The sequence below is a fragment of the Geotrypetes seraphini genome, chromosome 5 (assembly GCF_902459505.1).
Source record: "Geotrypetes seraphini chromosome 5, aGeoSer1.1, whole genome shotgun sequence".
Lineage (NCBI taxonomy): Eukaryota > Metazoa > Chordata > Amphibia > Gymnophiona > Dermophiidae > Geotrypetes > Geotrypetes seraphini.
In genome coordinates, this window is record NC_047088.1 from 77,804,244 (window position 1) to 77,820,501 (window position 16,258).

The window sequence follows — 16,258 nt, forward strand, 5'->3', positions numbered from 1 at the left end:
CCCAGCTCACACTGGAAGGAGGGAGTGAAAGAGAAAAGGATTCTGGGCCAAGGGGATGAAGACGGAAAGAAAAACCCACAGCAGAAAAGAAAGGGAAGGACAGGCAGGTGAGCCAGATGCTGGAAGCGGGGGGCGGGGGGGGAAAGAAGCTAGATGGGATTGAAAAGAAGAGACACACTGGTATGGAAGAGGAAGATAGGGGAAATCTGGACACAGGAAGGTAACAGAAAGAGGGGAAATTATGTGAATGGGGCATAGGGACAAAGACATAAAGGGGACCTGCCATGGGGATGGTATATGGACACGGGGGGGGGGGGGGCAATGGCAGATACATAGGGAAGATATTAGAAATGGGGAAAATAGGAGCACAGAAGCGAGATGATTTGTGGGGATGGGACAGGGACCGAGCTCGCAGGCTCCAGTGGCTTGCACAAATTATATTGTAACGTGCCACGAAAATAAGAGGGAGGAAGGTAGATAGATAGGCCACGCGAGAGGAGCTGAAGGGTGGTAGAAAGGAACAGATGGTAAAGGAGGGAGGGAAGGGTGGTGGTGGAAAGGAATAGAACAGACATTGAAGGAGGGTGGGGAGGAACAGACCCTGAAGGGAAATGTGGAAGACAGAATGGGAAGAAGACAGATGCCAGACTATGAGGGAGCGGAGGGAAGAAGATGGGTGCTCGACCAATTGGGGGGGGGATTGAAGGGAGAGGCACAGAAACAGCAAATGGAAGACGCAGAGAGAAGACACACAGTGGATGGAAGGAATTGAATGAGAAGATGTGGAAAGCAGAAACCAGACAACAAATGTAGAAAAAAAAATTCTATTTATTTATTTATTTTTTGCTTTAGGATAAAGTAGTATATTAGTTGTGTTGATAAAAATTTATAAACAAAGCCCTGCCAGCTGAACATCTCTTTCTCTAGTTCAGCAGCAGGAACTTTGATTTATAAGAAAGGAATAAGCTAAATATTAAAGTACTAAGGCTTATATGGATGCTGCGGGGACAGTGACGGGGTGGTGAATGGGATGGCAGTGGCGGTGACGGGGCAGTGAAAGGGATGGCGATGACGATGACGGGGCGGTGAAGGGAACGGCAGTGACGGGGCGGTGCAGAAGAAGGTGGGCCGGGGATGGGGCGGTGACAGGGACAGATTTTTTCCCCGTGTCATTCTCTAATCAGGTATTGTGAGAGAGATTGTGCAAATCAGTTTCCTATGTATTTTTAAGAACAGATATGTTTTCATGGTGGTTCTCATTGTGGTCCTCATTGTTTTCATTGTAGTCTTCATTGTGCTTATATGTTTCAATGAGGGGATGGTAAGAAGGTTGTGGGCTGTAGATCTTAAAGTCCTTTTTTGATTATAAGGGATAAGTAGGTTATTAATGAATTATGGCTACTTCAACTTTGTAAAAGAGGCCCTTGGGGGGCCCTTTTGCTAAAATGCATTAAAGTTTAGTGTTACTGCAGCATAACATGGGATTTTGCCACACAGTAGCAGAAACCTTTCGGGGTGTCCCCACTATTTTTATTGCAGGTCCCATGGTATCTGCAGAGAGTTAATGCAGAACTACTTACTGCTTCTTCTCCTGGAGCTGGTAAGTGATCCAGCATTAACTCTGCATTAACCAGTCAGGGAGAAATTCTATAACCAGCACTTAAATTTAGGCGTTGGTAGGCGCCCTGCTGATGCCAAAGTAATTGAAAAAATGCAGTCAGAAACTGCAGTGTTAAAGGGCCTACTGATGCCTAAATAAAAGGCAGCTGAAATGGCTTCTAGAATCGCGGCTAGGTAGCCGCTTTAGGCTGTGGAACCCCAAAGTAGGCATGGCCAACGCTGGAAGTGGCATTAGGTGGCCTACAGCATCTACTCAGCGGAGGCAAGATGGCAGCATAGTTAGGACGCTGGAAAAATCACTCCTGCAATTACGCTATTTTTGACCCGATTTTGGGTTTACAATTCAATTTTAGAAGATGCCCGGCAGCCCGAACCTACCATGACGCAACAGGCAGCGATAACCAGCTTCCTAACCTCTTCTCCAAAGGGCGAACCGGCTCTGCTGAATGTGAGAGAGATGTCGGTATTTGGCAGCAAAGCTTCATTGAGTCCCGTGGGACCTGCTCCTCCCCTGCAGCCGCAAGAGTGGGGAACTTTGGAAACCTCAACATCGGCTGAGACGGAACTCAACATCGGCTGTGTTGGTGAAAGGCATGCCAGTTTCCCAAGTAGTTGCGGCAGGTACATCTCAACCAGAGGAGGAGAGTTTGGAGGGTTCAGCAGGTCCAGGACAGGTTTCATCAATCCTCTCATTGGTAAGACCTGCTGAATTCACTTTGGAGTCAATTTGGACAGCATTAAACTCTCTCCACAAGCTATGTGCTGGAACCTTTCCCCTGGTTCAAATTCAGACACAGAAGTTGGAAAAGATTGAGGAAGAGATGAAAGTTCAAGGGGAAAAAGTTATACACCTAGACCAGAAGGTCCAAGGTTTACAATTCTCTTAATCTTCTGAGAATTTTGATAATTATACCAAACTGTTAAATCTTAGGATTCTAAACTTTCCTAAACTGCTGACAATGTCTTCTAAGGAACTATTCTATAGATTTTTGAAAGAAGTATTTAAGTACCCTGAGGATGGACTTCCTCCTCTTCAAAAAATTAACTTTTTGCCAATTTCAAAGAAAAAAATGGCTTCAGCCTGCATGGTTCAACCTGATTCCTCAAGTCCATTGAATATTACAAGAATTCTGGAAACCTCTGGGGATGAAGTTATAAATCGTATAACACTTCTGGTGATTTTTGTGTTCCATCGAGACAAAGAGTCACTTCTTAAGCTTTTTTTTTAGGCTAAAAGAAGTGACTTTTTTTGGGCAGCAAAATTTCCATGTTTCCAGATGTATCGAAGATGACACAAACCACAAGAAAACGGTTTCTGGAAATGAGACAATCTGTGATTTCTTTGGGAGCAAAATTCCAATTAAGATACCCATATAAATGTAAGATCCTTCTGGATCAAATGTCGTATATTTTCTATGAACCTTCCCAATTAAGATATTTTCTTGAAGGAAAGGGAGTAATAATTTCTAGTCCCTCTAATGAGTAGTAAAATCAATTGACTCTAGTTTAAAAGGTCTTTGAACTAATAGAAGATGTAACACTACTAAATTTTATTATCTTTTTTCCTTTACATATTGTTAAGTTAAATCACTCTCTCTGATGTGTAAATTGCCTTCTCTTAATTAGGACTTCTAAGCGCCTGAGTATTGTTTTGAGATTTTGAAATTTTGGGAATCTATTTTTAGTTGTTTATTGTGACAAAGTCTCTTTTTCTAAATATATAAATGTCTTTGAGATGTATACATATATATATATATATATATATATATATATATATATATATATATATATATATATATAAAGTTATTTTTTAAAAAGCAGCTAGCCAGCTTTGAATCATGCCAAGATAGGCGGCTGAAATGTAGGCCTGGAAAACCCTGGCCTATATTTCAGCCGCCTATCTTGATTGAATAGGCGTGATTCTGTAACTAGCGCCCACAAATGATTGTCAGGCGATCCACAATGAATATGCATGAAAGAAATGTGCATATAATGGAGGCAATGTATGCAAACCAATCTCAGGCCTACTCATTGTGGATATCCTGAAAACCTGACTGGCAAGGGGATACTCCAGAACTGACTTGAGAAACACTGGCTTAATGCATAGAAACAGGCAAATTACTGCATAACCACTTAACCCAGCTGCACAGTAGCCTGTTTCTACACATTAATAATGCATTAATTTTCCCCTCATTTTTACAAAACCACAAAAGCGATTTTTAGCGCAGACCAGTGTGCTAGATGGTCTGCATTGCTCCTGACACCTATAGTGAGCGTCGGGAGCAGTGCAGAGCATTCAGCGCACCAGCCTGTACTACAAACCGCTTTCGCGGTTTTGTAAAAGGTGTGTGGGGGGGGGGGGAGTAAGGGATTAATAAAAGGGTAACTAATGACTAGGCAGGGTTAGTGTGTGGCTTACTTATAGGTGCACTTATATCTATCTGCTGTACAGTACATTTAGTAGGATGTTTATGACTTCCTGAATTTATATGTTCATTGTGGATATCCTGAAAACCTGACCTGCCTGTGGACTTGATCAGAATTGAGAACCCTGCCCTAGGCAAACCTTCAGGCTTACATCCCTCCTCTCAATTAATTTTCAGACCCCCTAGCTTGCAGCCTCGCTCAAAATTTTGATAATTAAACTGAAGAATCAACCTCACCATAAACAGTCTTTAAAAATGTAGGTTAAAGTATCTGTTGATGTTTCTTTGAGTTTGTGAGGCTGTCAGGACCTCGTGTTCTGTTTTCTATCAGCTCCATTAACAGGATGGTTTGCTCTGGTAGCAGAGCACAGGGAAAAGGGACTGCTAGAGAATCATACTGCTGATTTTGTTAATGAATTTCTATTGCGCATTCTGTACAATAGGTCTTGGAAAACAATAACATTAAAAATTGCCAGTATTTGTAACACACACAAAAGACAGGCTGAATTTGCACAAGTCTAAAGGAATTAATTCAACCTCTTTCTATATCTGTTATCTTATGTACAAAAGATATTCAATTTTCTCTAAATTTATGAAACTCAGAATATTTAAAAGGAATATATGAGGGGGTGCTGAAAAGTTCTCAACCCAACCACCAACTTCTTAAATTATGAACGTTATTTTGCCACTGTAGCTGTTAAGTTTCCATTTCAGATCATTGATTGAACCATATCCACACATTCTCTTCTAGGTTGGGCTGAGAACTTTTCAGCATCCCCCAGTAGAAGTTAATCTTTAAAACTCCTGAAGAGTTTACAAAATCACAAAATAACTCCACTATTACCAATGACAAAAAGAAGAAGGCGGGATCCGACAGAGAGGAAGGCCCAATGCTGGCAAGAGCAGCGAGTTCTGAATGTTGCACTGCTGACTGAGGAGAGGAGGGGGTGACAAAAACAAGAGGGAAGGGAGGGGGAGAAAAATGCTGTATCCAATTGGGGAGAGGGAGGGAGAAAGTAGACCACACAAGGGAGAGGAAAGAGAGATGCCAGACCATGGGGAAGGAAGGGAGGGAAGGAAACGAGATGCCAGACCAGCGAGAAAGGAGGGAGGGAAAGTTAAGAGGCGATACCAGAGCATGGAGGGGGAGAGAGAAATGGAAGGGAAGGAGAGGAGAGAGATGCCAGGGTATGCGGGGAGGAAAGGGAAGTAGACTGAGATGCCAGACCATTGGGAAGGAAGGGATGGAGGTTAGGGAAGAAAAGGAGATGCCAGAGCATGAAGGGAGAGGGAGAGATAGAGATGGAGATCCCAGGACAGGAGATCAGAGTAGAGAGTTGCGCGGGGACAGAAATCCCACCCGTCCCCACCCGTCCCCGCCAAAATCCCACCCATCCCCACCCGTCCCCGTGAGGAATCCCTCCGTCCCCACCCGTCCCCGTGAGGAATCCCTCCGTCCCCACCCGTCCCCGCGAGGAATCCCCTCCGTCCCCACCCGTCCCCGCGAGGAATCCCCTCCGTCCCCACCCGTCCCCGCGAGGAATCCCCTCCGTCACCATCCTTCCCTATAAACTTCAGAAATAGTTATTTTATTTAATTATGCTACTGAATTAAAGGCTCTGGTAGAGACCCATTTACAAATAAGCAAAGAGACTATTAATTTGGAAATATTAATTGGGAAGAATACATACTTTGTAAATGGGTTTCTACCAGAACCTCTAATGTAAATATAAAATATAAATACTCAGCTGATGAGAACCCACAAACTGTCAGCTGAGGACTTCCTTTGCAGTTGGCCTGGGGTCCCTTTTGCCAAGCTTGGCAGGCAGCAGTAGCGTCCCTGAGTCACAGATGCTGGCACCTCAGTGGCTCATGGATGCTGCCAGCGACTGCTGCGCTTGGTGGAGGGGAGTTCTGACCATCTCTAGAGGAGGTCCTCTGCTGGCGGTGCTTGGGGATCCCCACCAGTCACAGCAAGGGCCAACAAGTACTTCAACACTGTAGAAATAAAACCAGAAATGCATTTCCTTTTCTTTTGAACACAAAACAAAGATATCTGCCATATACATTTCCCAAGGCAGATGACTCTATGCAATGTCACCTCGGTAACAAAATACAAAAATAGACAAATACACCCCCTCCCTTTTTACTAAACCACAATAGTAGGTTTTAGCACAGGGAGTTACGCTGAATGCCTCGCGCTGCTCTCAATGCTCATAGGCTCCCTGCGCTAAAAAACAATATTGCGGTTTAGTAAAAGGGAGCCATAGTGCAAAATATAGACAGCAGATATAAATTCTCAAAACAGACACATTTTGATCACTAAATTGAAAATAAAATCATTTTTCCTACCTTTGCTGTTTGGTGATTTCATGAGTCTCTGGTTGCACTTTCTTCTTCTGACTGTGCATCCAATCTTTCTTCCTTTCTTTCAGCCTCCTGTATGTTTCCTCTCCTCCAGACCTCATTCTCTCCCCCAACTTTTTCTTTCTGTCTCCCTGTTCCCCCTTCTTTCTGTCTCTCTGTCTGCCCCCTTTCTTTCTTTCTCCGTGCCCTCCCCCAAGCCACTCGGTTTGCTGCCACCGCCATCGGGGAATAGTCCCCAAGCCACCGCTGTCCCAAGCTTTCCCTGCAGAAGCGTCGCGCTGACCAGCATTCCGCTCCCTGACGTCAATTCTGACGTAGGAGAGGAAGTTCCGGGCCAACAAGGCATTTCTCCTCATTCCATCCAGCCTGAGCCCCATCTCTCCTTGATCCAGCATTTCCCTTCTGTGTCTGTCAGAATTACCATTCCACCTATTTTCCAGCATCACCCTTCTTTGTGTCCATCTCACCTATATCCCTATCTCACCACTTTTTCAGAATCTTCATTTGTCTCTGTCCTTGTCTTTACCCCATATTCACCATTTGCCCTTTCAATGTCTTTATCTCCCCCCCCCACACACACACTTTTTCAGCATTACTTCTATGTCTCTATTTCACCTCCTCTTCATGTCCCCTCTGTATCTCTATCCTTATTCAGAAGGTCCTGCTTACCCTTTCTCTTCTTTGTGTCACTATCTCCATTTTCAGCTTTCCCCCTTTTTCCTTTGTTAATGCACCCTGTAGCCAGAATCTTTCCACCCTCTCTCCACTCCGGCCCAGCCCAGTATGAAATATTTCCTTTTGTTTCTCTCCCCTCTCTCTTCTCCTCCCTCACCCACGAGTCCTGCATCTGGCCCTCTCCCTTCTACCTGCACCTGGCAACACCCCCCTGCTCCGCGGCTCTCTTAAGCAACTCGTCAGCAGCGGTGATCAAGACAAGCTGCCGACATCGAGGCCTTCCCTCTACGAGTCCCACCTTTGTGGAAAAAGGAAGTTGAAACAAGCGGGACTCGCAGAGGGTAGGCCCCGACGCCAGAAGCTTGTGTCGATCGTTGCTGCTAAGTTGCCGAAGAGAGCCGCAGGTAGAAGGGAGAGGGAGATAGGAAGGCTGTAGAAGCTCCGGAGCATGACACCGAACCCGGCCAGGATGATTTCTTTTTCAGGCTGCTGCTGCCGCTGCCATCCCCCACCCGAAATGACAAAAAACAGCCTAATGCCCGCGTCGGGAAATAGCCATGCTGAGCAGTGAGCTCAGCACGTACACAGATGAAAGCCTTGCTTGCTGATTGGTCCGGCGGCACGGTGGGGCGGGGCCGCCGGACCAATCAGCAAGCAAGGCTTTCATCTGTGTACGTGCTGAGCTCACTGCTCAACATGGCTATTTCCCGACGCGACGCCAGACTTGCATCGCCAGAATTTAGGTAGGTTGTTTTCATCCCCGTGGGAGTCCCGTGGGCAAGGGGGCGTCCCCGTGGGAGTCCCGTGGGTCAGGGGGGCATCCCCGTGGGAGTCCCGTGGGCCAGGGGGCGTCCCCGTGGGAGTCCCGTGGGCCAGGGGGGGAACCCGCGGGATCCCCGCGGGACCCGCGGGATCCCCGCGATCCCCGTTCCCGTGCAGACCTCTAGATCAGAGCAGAGCAGAGAGATCCCAGGACAGGAAGCAAAACAGATGCCAGGCAATGGGGTGATTTGGGAAGGAGGGAAGGGAAGGAAAGGAGAAGAGAGAGATGCCAGAGCATGGGGGGAGACAGAAAGAGAAAAATGGAAGGGACAAAGAAAGAGGGCAGATGCTGGATGGAATGGAGAGTGATGAGAAGATGAAGAAAGCAGAAACCAGAGATGACAAAAGGTAGAAAAAGATTTATTTAGTTAGTTAGTGTTGTTGTTGTTGCTGTTGCGTAGTACTGTAGCTGTACTGATAAGCATTTATAAATAGAAAATGGAAATAAGGTAATCTTTTTATTGGACTAATTTTAATACATTTTTTACTAACTTTTGGAGACCCAAATCCCCTTCCTCAGGCAATGGTGTACAAAGAGGGTGTTTTTGTGTGTGTGTGTGTTTTTTTTTACTAAAATTATTATTATTTTTTTTTTTGGAGGGGGGAGGTTTTAAAAATGATTGACCCCAGATGTCACATGCCCTAGGTAAGCCACTGTTCCTTTGTTATCTTGAAAAGCTATGTTAGAGACTCAAGTCTCTACTTGCACACTAATTTGCTTTTAAATTTGCAACTGTCTCTGACAAAAACTTGCAAGCAATGCGGGACATTCCTTCTTTTGCTATATTCATGGAAGTCTTGATAAAACAATGAACTAATAATCATGGACCCCCAAACAAATTTCTCTTTAATAATCACTTATCTGAATTTAACAGCAGAAACTCTCTCTCTCTCTTCCCTTCAGAATCACTTCAGACAGCTTTTATAATTTGCAACTGGGAGGTTGGAGGAGACCAAGTGACATCAGTAGAGGTGTGGCTTAGGTCTTCCCAACCGTAAAAAAGGGTATACTCCGACCATAGAGAGCAAGAGGAAAACTAGAGGGCGAGGAAAAAAAAGGTTCTGAAAGTGAGGGGGTGAGAAAGAGAGCAGACCAACTACAAAAAGCGAAGAGGTCACAGCGCATTGGTCAGAGTAAAAGGATTTAAAAGGTAAATCTACTAATCGTTTTGCATTTCCTTCCTCCCCCGTGCTTTGAGTGTGCAATTATGAGCTGCTTGATGCTCTGAAACCGAAAAGGCTCCCAGGAAACGACTGCTGTTTCTTTATGTGCATGTGTTTACAGATCAGGGCACTGCAGTTGGAGCGTGCAGAGACTGTGCTTTCAGATGCACTGGAGCACCGATTGGAGCACGGTAGGTTTCTCGGAGAGGTACTGCGAATTCCTCGTCTCTTTCCCGAGATGATCTTGAGGTGTATAATATTGGCGGACCACGGAACCGAAAGAATTTAAATCTGGGTTGTTGGTGATACGTCTTCTGTTGTTGCTGTTTTAGGGAAAACGACACAAGAGAGAAACATTTAAAGAAGAAATGGATCTTATTATTCCTCCCCCCCCTTTTTTTTTTTTAGTCTCTTCCTCCAGATAGTTTTATTGGGATTCTTACCCTTCCGATCGCATCCCTAAACTGGGGCATTTTTGAAACTGGCAAAGTTTAAAAGGTGGGAGAAAGCAGCTAGTTTTCTTTCTTATTGCAGACTCAACTACAGGTGTAGGTGACTTGATTTTTGCATAGCAAACCCCTCTCGTCAAATATCACTAAATTCTATAACTTTGCACGTTTTGAATTAATGCAAAATTGCTTGTGGTTCCATTGCTTTAAGTAAATATGTATGCATCGAGATTTGTTTATTATCAATGTTGTGACAATTAGAGACCAAAGACAGTATTTACCCAGATAAATTATATGTATGCTATATTAACCCTCCCCCCAACTGCACAGGTAGCATGTACAAAATGCTTAGACACTTTTAATGCATGCCATTTGTGCTAGCTAATTGTCAAATGGAAACTACCCGGATACTGTCTTTCAAAAACAAGCTGCAAAAGCCTGCCATAAAAGCACCCACATAGTTTGGAACTAGGTAGGTTATTGAAAAATTGCTTCCATAAGGTACAGGGGTTTTTTTTTTTCTCAATTTGTACACCAGAATAATTGTCATTGTTGCCGCAGAGAAGTACAAATAATTGCTTTTAAAATCTCTCTGGACTGAATGCACTGGCAGCAAAGCCATAAATTATTATTATTATCTTCGCCTTGCATCCTACTGTAATTAAATCCAACTTTAATCCTTGACAAAAGGTCTTTGGTGAACTTGGCAATATTCTTTTTGAGGGAAAATAAACACCTCTTTGTATTATTTAGAGGCCAAAGGAAAAATAGTTTCTAGAAGGGCAGGCATTTCAAGAATATCCTGCCAATTTTCCTGGTATCAATTCCACATGCAGTTCAACAGGAAAAGAAAAAAGAGAGAGCAACATAATTTTTAACTGAAACTGGCTTGTCACAGTAGCAGTAGACTGATCTGTCAGAGTGGCAAGTATAAAAATATTAAAGGCTTGACCTGGATGAAACAATAAAGCAAAAGGAACAGGTAGAGGGTCTGAGCATCTGATTAGGGCACTCTGGTTATTCTACATCAAACGTAGCACCCAAATGGACATTCTGTGTCCTGAAGGAACCGACACTAATTTTAGGTCCTGGAAAGGCTCTTCTGGATATTCAGCATCTAGCCTGCCCATAGGAGGTACTGAGGCTCCATTCTGGACTTGTTTCGTTCTTCTATTTTTCACCCACAACCAAAAAGACATATTTGTATGGCATTCCCGTAGCACTCACAAAACACAAAAATGAGAAACATCTGAGCTTGTTTTCCTTCTCGTGCTTTTGGAGAAAGGAAATATACATTCTGGATTATTACCTAGAAGCTGGTGATTTTATTCCTTCAGTTCGCTAGTCCGAGATGATTTGTTTGTGGTATCTTCCTGCTGTGGGATTAATGGACTGAAAGCATGTGTTCTAAATATTTACTTTTAATTTTAGGATCTCAGTAGAAAGAGTTTCATGACCTTCAGTTTTGCCAATTTCCTGTGTCACATCAATGAATGAATATGTTGTGTTATTTGGACCTCGGCGCTTCTTTTATTTTGGAGAAAAAGCTATGTGGGCTGTTTGAGGGATATTCCGCTGTGCTTTTAGAGTCCCACTCTCATGTACATCTCTAAGCTTTGTAGAAGTCTTGGGTAGCTTTGTAACTTTGTTAGTATGGTGGAACCCCACAAAAACATGTTCAATCTTTACCATGCCAAAAGAATCAATTAAGGCAGTGGTTCCCAATGTGCTGGAGGCACCCCAGCCAGTCAAGTGTTTAGAATATCCAGAATAAATATTCATGAGAGAAGTTTGCATTCCGTGGACGAAGTGCATGCAAATATCTCATTGCGGATATCCTGAAAACCTCACTGGCTAGGGTGCCTCCAAGACCAGGTTTGGGAACCACTGCCTTAAGGGCATTTTTTTCATTAATATAGTTTGAATGTCAGTGCTACCTGTAAAGAAAGGAGGGAACCCATTCAAATTTGGCCAAATACACATAGATTAAGCAACACTACGGGCTCCTTTTATGAAGGTGCGCTAGCGTTTTTAGCGCGCGCTACACTATCGCATGCGCTAACCCTGCGCTATACGGAAATACTAACACCAGCTCTATGGAGGCATTAGCACGCGCTAATTGTAGCATGCGCTAAAAACGCTAGCGTACCTTCGTAAAAGGAGCCCTAGGTTTTAATTGCCAAACAGCCTATCGTAAAAATTTGAGTCTTTTCCCAGTGTTCTGTTGAACTCCCTTACCATTCCAGTCAGTGCCTCATTCCGCCTACATGTTTTCAGAATTAAAAATCAGACTTTAAACTCCAGTTAAAAAAAAAAAATGTTTTGGATACTCCCTCACAAATGGAATAACCCCTCTCTTTTTTTCCATCACCTCCCAGACATTCTGTCTCCTTTTTCCAGCTGGACATTCTGTCACTCATTAAAAACAAAAGACAGGAGGTCCTTTTACAAAGGTGTGGGGAAAAAGTGACCTTAGCATGCTCACACACAGGTCTTTCCCATGCACTAAAGAAAGCCATTTCTACCCACAGTCAGAAAATGGCCAATTTCCGGCGTTAATGGCCACACGCTAATGTTGCCATTAGCACATGGCCATTAAAAAAAATTAGCATGTGAACCATTACTGCCACATATTGTAGACAAGTGCTCACATGCTAATTAGCGAGTCAGCACTAACTGATTAGTTCAGAAAACCCACTTTCTACCCCAGACACGCCCCCCCTCCATGAAAATTAAATAAATAATTTTTTTAGTGTATGGTGTGTGCATGCAGAGTACAAGATAACCGTGGGACATCTCAGCACGTCCTCCTATGCTTACTGCAATTTGGTAAAAGGTCCCCAGGGTTTGATTTGCAGGACAGCATAAAAGCCTTAGTAAATCTAAGCTCTTCAGCCTATCTTGTTAAGAATTGAAAGGTTCAAAATTTGGGCCTGATCTCCTGTAACATTTTTCCCGTTAATGAACCAGACTGGGTGATCTGATTTACCATAGGTTTTCTAAAACTTTGTACATATAGGACCTGGATTGTCCACTGTTAAAAACAGGAAGCTGGGCTAGCTGGACCAGTGGCCTGACCCAGTATGGCCAAATATAGGAGAATCAAATGGAGTGCAAAATGAATCCAAAATAAATGAAACTGGCACCTGTCATTCAGTTCACTGTCATTTCTCTTAAGTTTTCTCATCTTCCCTGAGCCACACAGAAGGGGTGCAGTTATTTTATTGAATCAAGGTGAACACTTCTCCATAAGCTGTATCGCACAAGCAGAAGCATAGCATGTTGGATTAATACTGCAGTGAATAAACCGCTGAGCATTTGTGGTGCAGTCATACATAATGTTCTTTGTGCTTGTTAAATAGTATTATGGAGGTTGATTGTCCATTATAGCAATATTTTAATCTATTAAGAAGCACTGAAATGAATTAAGATTGAAGGGCATGCTGACTTCATCAAGACAATACCTAATAATGCACCCTATATTAAGGCAAAGCCCTCCAAGTGTTACATTGATGCTAGGGACTCAGAATTTACCACAAACGTTGATGTTTCCCCCAGAATTTGATACCTGTAACAGAGCCTCTCCTTTTTTCTTTTTTGTCCTGTAGTTTCCACCTGCTCCTTTTAAGCTTCCTGCTTCATTCAGAACTTTTAGTTGCAATTACCAGAGTTATGCATCCTTTTTGTACCCCCTTTCAACTCACTTATCCCTGTGACAGTCCTCAGCCAGCAGTCACAGAATGTAGCTCTTTCTAGAATGCAGCAATGTGAGTCCTAGGCCTGGCCACTAGGGGACACTGTTGTCTATTGCTCCCCTCCCTCAGAGGGGTCGCAAATTCTACCCTCATAGTCTTCCGACTAGCCTGTGGAACAGAGCCGTGACCTTAGGATTTAGGCCCCCTTTTATCAAGCCGCGTGTGGGTTTTTTATCGTCGGCTTCTATGGTAAAAGCTCCAATGCTCATAGAATTCCTAAGAGTGTTGGAGCAATTACTGCAGCAGCCGGTGATAAAACTCCTTAATGTGGCTTGATCAAAGGGGCCTTAATTCAGACCTTCTCCATTGCAGTGCATAATCCTACCACTGAGCTACCAAGACAGATCAAAGCTCTTACCTTTTAGCAGTTTTCTATTATAAAAAAATATTGTTGGGTTTTTTTATAGTGAGCAATCTGGCCTACAACTTGGCCATCCTCAGTAGGCCCACTCTTACCATCAGAAACTAAGCAAGCTCAGGCCTGGCTCGTACTGTGCATATTGCCATGAGTCAATGGCATGATCCATCCATCCAACTTCGGAGCAAAAAGAATGAAATCAAGAGTTTTCTTCTAGATATTCAAAATCTACAGTCATAGGGGCCCTTTTACTAGGCTGTGTTAGGCACTAATGTATACCTTATGTAGCTTAAAATGACATACCACAGGATGTGTTTATGTTTATTAAAAATTTGATATACCACAGCAGTTTACAGAACAATAATTAAAATAGAAAGGAACTCCAAAAAAACATAGGACACGATTATATCACAATCAAAAGAGTGCAGTCAAACTGGTATTTTGTTGTTTCTGGAAGAAACCTTTTGTTGTAGTATCTAGTGTTAATTAATATATGTGATCATTTAGATAGTTTTCCTTTCCAAATGCAAATTCAAAGAAATGAGTTTTTAATAGTGTTTTAAGTGCTTTGAAATTAGGCTCCAATCGTATATACGAGGGGCCGCTGAAGAATTCTCGGCCCAACCAACAAATTTGGGGCAGTCTCCGTCGAGGGCTATACACTTAGTTCATCAATTTTCTACTTTTTTTGTTCCATATTTTTCCAATGGAACAAATCAAGTAGAAAATCACTGGACTAAGGGCTCCTTTTACTAAGGTGCACTAGGGCTTTAACGCGCACTACATTGCCCCACGCACTAGACCATAGTGCCAGCATTGAGCTGGCGTTAGTTCTAGAAGCGTAGCGTACGGTGTAACATGCGGTAATTTCCTGCGTGCACTAAAAACGCTAGCGCCCTTAGTAAAAGGAGCCCTAAATGTATAGCCCTTGATGGAGGCTGCCGCAGTTTTGTTGGTTGGGCTGAAAACTTTTCAGTGGACCTTCATAGTTTGGAAGGTGGTTCCACAGTGAGGGTTACAGATTTAAAAATGCCTTTGATCGAGCAGTCTCCCATCTGGTTCTTTTAACTTAAGGAATAACCAACCTGTTATCTTGAAGTGATCTTAAAGCCTGCAGTGGTATATATGGAATGGTCAATGAGTTCAAATATCCCGGTTGTAAGGATTTGTGGGTTAACTTAAGTATTTTAAACTTGATTCTGTAGGCTATTGGAAGCCAATGATATTGATGAAAAAGAGGAGTAACATGGTCATATGTCCTATAAGTTTAATCACTGTATTCTGTAGTGTCTGAAGTTGTCTTATGTTAAATGTAGAGATAACAGCATAGACCAGGGGTGCCCACACTTTTTGGGCTTGCGAGCTACTTTTAAAATGACCAAGTCAAAATGATCTACCAACAATAAAATTTTAAAAAAAACACAACGCACACTGTACGCATAGAAAATGTTAATTATCATTCCTATTCCAGGGTTTTTCAAAGAGGTCAAAGCAGATGACTCTATGCACTATCACCTCAGTAACAACCATACAAAAATAGACAAATATACCCCCTCCCTTTTTACTAAACCACGATAGCAGTTTTTAGAGCGCAGGGAGCTGCGCTGAATGCCCAGCGCTGCTCTCGACGCTCATAGGCTCCCTGCGCTAAAATCTATTGCGGTTTAGTAAAAGGGGACTTTAGTGTAAAATATAGACAGCAGATATAAATTCAGACACATTTTGATCACTTAATTGAAAATAAAATCATTTTTCCTACCTTGTCTGGTGATTTCATGAGTCTCTGGTTGCACTTTCTTCTTCTGACTGTGCATCCAATCTTTCTTCCCTTCTTTTAGCCTGTATGCTTCCTCTCCTCCAGACCTCATTCCTTCCCCCAACTTTTCCTTCCTCTTCCCTGCCCTTTCTTACTCTCTGCCTCCCTTTCTTTTTTTTCTGTTTCTCTTCTTTCCTTCTGTCTCCCTGCCTGCCCTTTTTCTTTCTTTCTCCCTGCCCTCCCCCAAGCCACTGCCATCGGGGACCAGGACCCAAACCGCCACCAATAACAGGCTCGAAAGCCGACGCCGCCCCAAGCTGTCCCTGCTTCGGCCGACCAGCATTCCTCTCCCCGACGTCAATTCTGCCGTCGGGGAGAGGAAGGCTGATTGGCCCAAGATCGCGATCGACCTATTGGGGGAAATACTGCCGGGTCCTGCCTTCGCGGAAACAGAAAGTAGGCAGGACCCGGCAGCAAGAAGAGCAAATGCTTCACTAACCTGTCTCCCGCCTTAGCCCATAGCAAACGCTTGCTTCAGGGTTCTCAACATGTGCGTGCCGGCTTCCCTTCTCCCCTCCGGTCATAACTTCCGGTTTCTGAGGGAAGAGAAGGGAAGCCGGCATGCACACGTTAGAGCCACGGAGCATAAGTTCGCTACGGGCTGAAATCTCCAAGCCGTTTTTTTTTTAATGTTCAGCAGCGGCGGCAGCAGCAGATGATAGCTGGGCGGACCGCCCAGCTAAAAGGCCCTAGAGAGAACACTGGAGAGGAAGGCTGATCGGCCCAGTAGATCAGGACGGCAACACAAGCCTATCACGGAGCCCGGGATCGACTCACGTTGCCTTTCTGAGCTATTGGTTGATCGC

The 16,258-nt window shown here is 43.8% G+C and overlaps 1 protein-coding gene across 5 annotated transcripts in view; it reads left to right on the plus strand.

Moving 5' to 3' along the window:
- LOC117360978 (BTB/POZ domain-containing protein KCTD12-like) overlaps positions 1–16,258 on the plus strand; it is a 136,924-nt gene that overhangs the window by 107,510 nt on the left and 13,156 nt on the right. Inside the window, exons 1-2 of one of the 5 annotated variants that reach the window (XM_033945690.1) lie at positions 8,909–9,061; positions 9,196–9,265. The exons of 3 other annotated variants lie outside the window; for them this stretch is intronic. In XM_033945690.1, coding sequence (XP_033801581.1) covers positions 9,239–9,265 — 27 coding nt within the window. In that variant the 5' untranslated portion in view covers positions 8,909–9,061; positions 9,196–9,238. Of the gene's footprint in view, positions 1–8,904; positions 9,062–9,195; positions 9,266–16,258 lie in introns of those variants that run through there. One more of the 5 variants, XM_033945691.1, reaches the window with a different exon arrangement.